This window comes from Lepidochelys kempii, chromosome 1 (assembly GCF_965140265.1).
Source record: "Lepidochelys kempii isolate rLepKem1 chromosome 1, rLepKem1.hap2, whole genome shotgun sequence".
In the NCBI taxonomy this organism is placed as follows: Eukaryota; Metazoa; Chordata; order Testudines; family Cheloniidae; genus Lepidochelys; species Lepidochelys kempii.
In genome coordinates, this window is record NC_133256.1 from 161,279,536 (window position 1) to 161,289,576 (window position 10,041).

Here is a 10,041-nt window from a genome sequence, read left to right on the forward strand (position 1 = left end):
TGCAGTTTATGTACTCGGCAGCTTGGTGCTCCGGTGCCAAGATAGGGATATGGGATCCGTCTATGGCCTCACCACAGTGAGGGAATCCCATTGCAGCAAAGCCATCCTCTATGACCTGCACATTTCCCAGGGTCACTACCCTTGATATCAGCAGATCTTTGATTGCGTTGGCTACTTGCATCACAGCAGCCCCCACAGTAGATTTGCCCACTCCAAATTGATTCCCGACTGACCGGTAGCTGTCTGGCGTTGCAAGCTTCCACAGGACTATCGCCACTCGCTTCTCAACTGTGAGGGCTGCTCTCATCTTGGTATTCTTGCGCCTCAGGGCAGGGGAAAGCAAGTCACAAAGTTCCATGAAAGTGCCCTTACGCATGCGAAAGTTTCGCAGCCACTGGGAATCATCTCAGACCTGGAACACTATGCGGTCCCACCAGTCTGTGCTTGTTTCCCGAGCCCAGAATCGGCGTTCCACCGCATGAACCTGCCCCATTAGCACCGTGATGCCCACATTGCCAGGGCCCGTGCTTTGAGAGAAGTTTGTGTCCGTGTCCTCATCACTCTCGTCACCACGCTGACGTCGCCTCCTCGCCCAGTAACGCTCTGCCAGGTTCTGGTGCTGCATATACTGCTGGATAATGCGTGTGGTGTTTAACGTGCTCCTAATTGCCAAAGTGATCTGAGCGGGCTCCATGCTTGCCGTGGTATGGCGTCCGCACAGAAAAAAGGCGCGGAACGATTGTCTGCCGTTGCCGTGATGGTGGGAGGGGTGACTGACAACATGGCTTACAGGGTTGGCTTACAGGGAATTAAAATCAACAAAAGGGGTGGCTTTGCGAGAAACTGAATGGCCCCCTCAAGGATAGAACTCAAAACCTCAGGGATAGAACTCAAAACTGGGTTTAGCAGGCCATTGATTTCACAGAGGGAGGGAGGGAGGAGAAAATGAATACAAAACAAATCTTGTCTATTTCTTGTTTTGAGCCACTTCATCTATCTTTATACATCTTGCTGGCAGCAGACTGTGCAGTACGACTGCTAGCCATCATCAACACCTGGGTGCTCGGCAGAAGACGGTGCAGTATGACTGCTGGCCATCATCTTCTGCTAGCTGCAGATTAAAAGACAGTGCGGGACTGAATCGCCACGAGACGAAACAAGGGAAATGACCTGGCTGAGTCACTCCCATGTTTGCCCAGGCACCCGGTTAAAAGAGCACCCAGAACTATGTCGATGACGGCTACCAGTCATACTGCACTGTCTGCTGCCAAAAGGCAATAAACTGCTGCTGTGTAGCAATGCAGTACCACGTCTGCCAGCACCCAGGAGACATACGGTGACGGTTAGCTGAGCGGGCTCCATGCTTGCCGTGGTATGGCGTCTGCACAGGTAACTCAGGAAAAAAGGCGCGAAACGATTGTCTGCCCTTGCTTTCATGGAGGGAGGGAGGGAACGGGGGCCTGATGATATGTACCCAGAACCACTCGTGACAATGTTTTAGCCCCATCAGGCACTGGGATTTCTACACAGATTTCAAATGGGCAGCGGAGACTGCGGGAACTGTGGGATAGCTATCCACAGTGCAGTGCTCTGGAAGTCGACGGTTGCCTCAGTACTGTGGACACACTCCACCGACAACATGCACTTAGGGCATTTGTGTGGGGACACACACAATCGACTGTATAAAAACACTTTCTACAAAACTGGCTTCTATAAATTCGACCTAATTTTGTAGTGTAGACATACCCTGAAGCTGGATTTACCTTTTGCTTTGTCTAACTGTTGGATTTATTTGTTTTGGTTATGAAAATATTGAGGAAAAGTGAGAAGAAAAACTGATAAATGCTTTTTTGTTGGTGCATTTCAGTGGCCACTTGGCCCCTTTTAAAGGATTTTTTCCAGCTCCTTTTGAAGGTTGAAAACTGATTTTTAAAGAAAAAGTTAAGAGTATTGCTCTCAGGAGGGAATCAAATGTCCTGTCATCAGTGTTCAAATGAAGAACCAATCTTCTTCTTCACCTCATATCTCTTTTTTTAATATTACCATATTCTAATATTTGCTAACTATAAAACTTTGGTATTTTACAGAAGTAGTTAACTAAAGCACATGTTTCCTATATTACTCAAAATGAATGTCTTATACACATTTACACATGAACTTTATTATAGTGGTACCCGTAGCTTTGCTGTAGTTTAGGGTCTGTCAGCCCTTCTATTAAAACTTCCTATCTTCAGCACTTCATAACTTGACTGTAAAAATTGCTCCAGACTGAAATTTGCAATACAAAATCTTTGGTTGGGGAGGTCAATATTTTTAACTATTGAAAATAAAAGGGGGAGAGGGGTTACTTGTTTAACGTATGAGTCCAAAAGCAAAAATAGACATAATAGTTTAAGAATCTTTTTGTTTCTGCACTCCTCTTCATATTGTGGCATATAGAGTGGCTACTTTCCAATTAATTCTTTTTTTAAAAAAATTAGTCCATTCAGGAGTACTAACTTGATTGAGATAATACATGATAATATTAACACAGAAGGAATAATTGTGTCAATAACACACATAGCTGAGTCTACCAAGTATACATTTATATTTTTATAATAGCTTGTTCTGACCATAAAGAAGTTGAATTTATCTTGAAAGAAACCGCCCCACCCAAGAATGAATTAAATACATAGTTGGAGCTATTAAATTCCATCATGTCAGTGATCACTAAATTAAGAGGAATCACTAAATATGCTTTGACAGTTTGTCATCGTCCTGAACTCAGTGGAAGAAAGGATTTTCTGTACTTCCTTTGAGATTTTTTTAAAAAAAGGAAATTAAACACAGACAGTGGATTAAAACAATGTTAAGAGTCTGACTCAAATCTATGAAAGCAAAGAAATTCAAAGTTAAATCTGAAACTCTATGCTTAAATTGACCCTTTGGACCTAGGGTAATGCAAGGCTCTCCACATGGTGGATGAACATATATGCCATATGAGCTTCAGTAGCTAGGAACAATGGGCTAAGTTATGGATAAGGTTTCAATCTTAGCTCTACATTTCCATACCTTTTTGCATAAGTCAGACCTTTATTATTACTTTAACATACTTTTAATGTGGTTTGTTATGCTCAAATTCCATTCCAGAATTTTCATACAAAAGTATCAAATGTATGTGTCTCAGTTTATCAATCAGTCATTTTTAGGGCTTTGTCTTTAGTGTTCACAGTTCTAAATGGACAGCAGTTCAAGCTACTGTCCACAGTTCTGGATTCTCAATGGGAAAATCTGACAGTTCAATTCAGTGTTTCATTTGCAGATGACAGTGCTCTGAATACAAACGAACCTTATGTACTGTATATTTTCTACTGTTCCTGTCTCAGAACAATATTTAGGAGCCACTATGTAACTTATAAATAAAAATGACACGTGTCACCATTACATGTAACCAACTAAATCAGTGCAAAATAATGCATTGTATTTTATATTTTGACAGTAAATCCTTTGGAAACAATGGTAGTTATGCATCAGCTCATCTTGCCTCATTATATTACAACAAAAATCTCATGTCACCACTATAGTTCATCTTGAAAATTAGTACTATTGTAGAAATATCTGCTGTTCTCCATATCCAGCAGTTAGTTCCTTAGCAGTACAAATGTCTGTAATCTATTGGCTTATCTACATGGGAAGTTAGTGCAGAACAAGCTGGGGTGTGAATTTAAAGCACAGTTGCTGTGTTGCCCTAGCTCACCATGTGGCACTCTTATTCTAAACTAAGAGTGCCTTTTCGTGTGGTTAAGCTTAAAGTGGAGTTAGTGTGAAATAGCTCTTGCACTTTAAATTCACACCCTAACTTATTCCACACTAACTTCCCCATGTAGGCAAGCTAGCAGTGTGTATTTTTTTGAACTCCTGAGTCTTACAGTTCATTTACTCAGAGAGAAATGGCCTGCACAGGATGCCTTAAGAAGATCTGTTAATCCTGACATGCTGAATGGCTTAGCTGTGGCATGCTTTGAAAACTGTATGTCCCAAGAATCTTCTCAAAATCTGCATTGAAATGTGGATAGTCAAGTGCTTGTGGTAATGAATATGAACTAGTGATGGTCTGTTACAATTCCTTATGATACCAGAATAAGTTAGCATTTCCTGTACAGATAGGCAGAGACATCTGTGTCATGGAACCCTCCCTGGCCTTTAAATCTCTCAGAAAAGTAGACATAGACGCAGGTGCAGTTTTCACACGCCCTGTAAAAGGATTCTATAATCTACAGAAGGAGAGGGTGTAACCAGATTCTTGTACTCATGGAGCACCTCCCATAATTTGCCTCTTGGGATCCAGTCATATGCAGTTTTTTAAGCGCCAGGAAGCACATTTGCTTTCTTTTTACATTTAAGTAGCTGGTGCAAAGTTTAATTCCGTTCTGTGGCTTTAACAAAAACTTCTCTATTTGCGATGGACTGGTGTCATATGATGCAGTTTGTGTTTCCAATACCATGGTATAAATTGAACATAGCTGCATAAAATATGAATATTTTTAGGACTATTTACATAGTTAGTTGTGAACTGGAATTTTCTCCTGACTAGTAAATTTCCTCCCTGATCTTCAAGATGTCATTGCCTCCCTGTCTGACTTCTGCAAGAACCTTGGGATATATTTGTTCTGTTCATTGTGGGCAGTTCTAGATGTGTTTAGCAAAGTTGATTGTCTTTATTTAATAGGTCATTTCTATCCTGAAACAGATTTTTATGGTGAATAAAGAAATGCAACAAATTTGTTCGTAGACTAATAGATCGAAAGGCTAGAAAGGACCATTGTGATCATGTAGTCTCACCTATATAACATAAGCCAAGGAATTTCCCTCAAATAATTCTTTTCGAACTTTAGTTTCTTCGCTTAAAAAAATCCAATCTTGATTTTAAAATTGCCAGTTATAGATAATCCCTGTAACTCTAGGTAAATTGTTCCAGTGGTTAATTACCTATTGTCTGTGATTTTGAGATTTTCAGGGAAGACCTCTGCCAAGTCACTTTGCAGTCCCTATTTTTGATTATATATAGTTCCTGTGAGCCATTAGTATCTACTGTATAGCTTATTACTAAATAACTACTCTCAACCCTCTGTGATTGCTGCCAACCTTCATAATAAACCACCACGAAACTTGGGCTGAGTCCTGAGGATGCAGATTCCCCTTCAGATATTTACTTTCTTTGGGGTTGAGGAATAAGCCTCAAGAATGGAAAAGAGTCTTTCGAGGTGAAAATACCAACTTTCTCTTTGATATTTGGATTTTTGGCAGTCATGAGTTTCCATCTTAATGTTGTTATACTTACCAGAGTACCTCAGATGTGTGCTTAGTCATAAAAACTCAAATTCAAATATAGTTCTGTGTCTGACTCATTGCTATGTAAAGCATTTTGATCTACTTTAATTAAGAAAGAACTAAATTATCATGTTCCAAGCTATCAGAGAGAGATGGCATTTGCAGAAATACTGAGTGATGGCAGAGTCTTTATAAAAGAACAGCATAATATGGTTATATACGTATACATTTATTTCTTTAGGATATTGACCTGCGAGTGAAGTGGCCAAATGATATTTACTACAGTGACCTTATGAAGCTTGGCGGGGTTCTGGTAAATTCTACACTTATGGGAGATACATTTCACATACTTATTGGTAAGTGTCTAAATTATTTTCAGGCTTGTCAGGCCATTTTTTCTAAAGCTATTTAACTATTCTTAATGTCCTATACAAGTTCAAACTACAAGAACAAGAGCAAATGAGAAGTGGGTAAACCATGATATTCACAAAACACAAAAAATAAATGTCTTCAGTGATCTGTAATATTCCATACGGCTGGCCAGGAGACGCTAAACACAAGCATCAGGACTGATATAGAAGATTTTAAAGAATTAAAAATAACAGGTATGAAAATTTTCTTTCACATTGAGTCACAAAGGTAGGGTACCATAGAGAAAAGTTTACTATATTTTTTTAATGTTTTTTCCTGTCTATAAGCACGCGGTCTCTTTTCCCTTCTCCATGAAGTAAGGAGTAGAATAGATCTGTCATGTGCTCAGGACCAAACTCTGCTCTGTAGGGAATTCCAGAATGTCCTGCCTCCTCAAAGCAGTTCTTTAAAGTCTAAAAACTACATGGAAGTTCCTTGACAAATCCAGAAGGTTAAGCCAGGGAGATTATTATTATTGTTTAGTATTGGTGCATAGCACAACATATGTGCACAGTATTTTACAGAGCGAATGAAGACCTGGTTCTTACCCAGCTGGCTTAAAGATCTAAACAAGTTACACAGTTTAAGTCAAAAACCATGAGGAGTCCTTGTGGTGGTGTCGTTTTTGCTGATACAGACTAACACGGCTACCCCTTTGAAACAGTCATTCCTTTTCTCTTCAACGTAGTTGCAGCCATTGCATCTTCTGTTGAACTCATACCTTTGAAAGGCAATTTTCTTTTTTAATGAATTTAAGAAAATGGCGGGATTAATCTCAACGGCGAGCGGCTAAACCATCTCAGGTTCACAGTTGATATAGTTCTGAGAGCTGAAAATACAGCCCAGCTTGAGAGAATGCTTAAAGAACTGAACGCGAAAAGTAGTCAAGTTGGATTAAAAATGAACTGGTCAAAAACAAAATACATGAGGTCAGATATTCTGCCAAGAACCCAAATAACTCTTGGAGGAGAGCAGATCCAAGAGGTTGATAAATACATTTATTTGGGCCAGGAAGTCAACATGCGCCATGATCAGAAAGGCGAACTGTCACGCAGAAAAAAATCTGGATGGTGCACATTCAGTGACATCAAGGACATCCTCCAAGGAAAGATCAGCAGAACAACTCTTGCGAATCCTTTTAACTCGACCGTGCTTCCAGCGATGTTATATTGCAGTGAAACATGGTCGCGGACAAAGATTGAAGAACATCAACTATCTGTCACACAGTGGGTGATGGAACGAACTTTTTTGGGCATTTCACTCCGCAGTCACATCCCCAGTGAAATAATTAGGCAGCAGTCTGGAGTGCGAGACGTTGTCGAAAGCAGGCTCAGAAAAATGCGGTGGGCAGGACATGTGGCCCAACTCAGCGACAGCTGATGGACCGCAGCTATATCTGAGTGGTATCCATGAGAACAGAAATGGCCATGCGATCGGCCTCCAAAGAGGTGGGATGACTTCCTAACAAGGAGATATGGACAAGCATGGCGAAGGATGGCCAGAGCGAGAGAAGATTGGAAGACGTGTTGTGATCGGCTCAGTCTCAACTGATGAAGGACCAATGGTCTACGCAGTCTATGCAAGAGAATGGAAGGTCCTTCTAACCCTAGTTATGAGTGGAGAGAAAGGGAGGGCTATTTCTCCTGTTTTCTGAAAGGGATTCTAAGTCCCATTGAGAATCTTGTCCAAAAACCTTTTGGTTGAAACTATTCCACAAATTCGTGTCAAATTCACAAGAAGTCTTGGATCCACCAAAGCCTGCATTTTTCAGCTAATAAAACAACTGATAGTTTGATACTAGGGTTAGAAGGATTAGGTTATCAGAGGGGTAGCCGTGTTTGTAAGGTAACTCCCTTCTCTTCATGTGCCAATATATATTTATGCCTATATCTGTAATTTTCACTCCATGCATCTGAAGAAGTGGGTTTTTTACCCATGAAAGCTTATGCCCAAATAAATCTGTTAGTCTTCAAGGTGCCATCGGACTCCTCGTTGTTTATATCAGGACAAAGATCCTCTCTGCCAGGGTAGCTAGATGAATTTAAGTGTCCATCTCAGAAGCATACAAGGCCAAAGACGAACTCTTTAACTGACTGGCATTACCAGGTTTTCTAACCATGACAGGTCACTCATTTCATATATCCTATGAAGAGATTTCTGAGGCTTCAGTCTGATCCTCCGTTCACGTTTGTCAGGCTCTGTAAGATAGGTGGTGGTTTCTCTCTTGCTGTCACGGTTTTTGGAAAAAAAAATCTTGAAATTGATAGTACATTAGTGGCTAGGGTCTTTATTCATGTATATGTTTGAGTGAAAATACCTGTGTTTGAGTTGTTACTTTTTAGCATAGTGTGTTAATTTTTCTCATTTTCTTGTTAGGTAATCCACTTCTCCCTAGTTCCAGTGGTATTGATATGTTTTGGCTGGATGTTACTGTAGATCTTTCTTGGGTGTGCATATTCTAATTATTGTTTAAAAAAAAAAAAAAAAAGTAATTTAGTTCCTGAAGAGAAGCTTCTCTCTCCAGGTAATTCTGGGTGAATTAATTCCTTGTTTTCATGATCTCATCAAGTTTATAAAATAATGTAACCTACAGCTTCCTACAGAAGAAGCCAGTTTACTCTTGAGCCTGAGTGACAAGTCTGGCCTAACTGCACAGGGAAAGGAAAATCCACATTATATGGTGGGAAGGAGGAAATAAATAGTTAATACAAGATTTTTTTACATCTCTCAAAGCCTGTTTGAGGAGGCTGCAAGAAAGGTCCCCAAGAGCCATATAATAAGAATGGCTTTTTGCCAACATTATCCTAGCTGGAGAGATCTCAGTGAGAAATTTGAGGCTTCAAAAGGATATTATGGCAAGACAGATTAAACTATCTGGAATCTAACCCTGAAAGTCTGACTCTTCCGGGCTTTTCCCAGAAAGCCAATTGCTGACTTATGAGCTGAGGAAAAAAGACTTATTTTTCAGAATGTGAAATCAGTTAAGTGTAGTAAATAGAAGAGACTGTTAGTCACATTCTAGGCTGCTAGATTTCTAGTGCGGTTAATTGTCTGCTTTCAGATAGTTTGGTAGCTGGCTGTCAATACCACAATTTCAGGGATTTTCAGTTTTTTACTGGCAATCTAGACAGCCCAGCTAGCACTTTCCTTATTCCTAAATCTTCACTTTAGTCACAAGTTAGCAGTCTGGTAGGATGGCATTTTCTTGATGGGACTGTATTGGGGCTATTTGAACTGGCATTTGTTGGCAGAAAGGAGTTTAAGGGAGGATGTGGACATAAATGTTAACTGGGCTCTGAGTGTAATTAGCTGCATACATAGATTTGGGAATGCAAGATATTGATGAAAAACTGTACAATGATGGGAAAATCCTTTATGAAAATCTTTAGAAAGCTTTGCACCAAAAGGTTGAAGAAAGTGCAAATGCGTTTGTTAATATGATAAGAAATAGTTAACATTTCCTACTCCGCACTCTTGATTTTTCTTCCTCAGGCTGGGGATTTAATGTGAATAATAGCAATCCCACCATATGCATCAATGATCTCATCATGGAGTACAATAAGAAAAATATGACAAAACTAAAGTCCTTAACAGCAGACTACCTGATTGCTAGGAGTGTAACTGTGCTGGAAAGACTGATTGAAACATTTCAGGAGAAAGGACCTGATGGAGTTCTTCCCTTATATTATAAACACTGGATACATGCGTAAGTATAGCTGTCTCTTCTATTCATCTTTTCCTAAACTCTCCCTTTAGAGAATTAGGAATAACTCATAGATGTCTTGCCTTGCACTGTGAATGTTCCACTAGATAGCCTTTTAAAGCAGTAGTGACTTAATTGGGTTTTACTTAAGAGCATATTTTCAGTATTTATATTGGTGTTAGAATAGCATAGATCAAAATTTTAATGTATTGGCATTTGTTACAAAACGTTGCTAGGAATCTTGCATGTATCATCTCATGAAACAATGAGAATATTTAGGGTTTTATAGCTATTTGTTTTGCTTATGTTGAAGTTGTGCTGTACTAATTTATCAAAAATTATGTTGTAAAAATAGTGTGAATTAATCATGCATTCTGCAAAAGGGGTCTAAGGAGACAATAAAGGAGCTCTACTGAAGGTCATTATTATCTCTAAAGATTGAGAGAAATGAGGAATAACACTGTCTTTAATAGAAGAGACTCAGTGCTCTCCCTATACTATTTATCATGATTGCTGTTAGTCATCCTTGTTGAATTGTTTTCATAACTGATATAAAATCCACAACCAGCTCTGGTGAATTTCAACCATTGTTTCATTTTCGTTTTGTTTCAGAGGAG

The 10,041-nt window shown here is 39.6% G+C and overlaps 1 protein-coding gene across 1 annotated transcript in view; it reads left to right on the top strand.

Annotated features, from left to right (window-relative positions):
- Positions 1-10,041, top strand: part of HLCS (holocarboxylase synthetase) — a 212,657-nt gene that overhangs the window by 196,983 nt on the left and 5,633 nt on the right. Inside the window, exons 9-10 of the mRNA XM_073361038.1 lie at positions 5,552-5,666; positions 9,214-9,427. Of these exons, the coding sequence (XP_073217139.1) occupies positions 5,552-5,666; positions 9,214-9,427 (329 nt within the window). The remainder of the gene's footprint in view (positions 1-5,551; positions 5,667-9,213; positions 9,428-10,041) is intronic.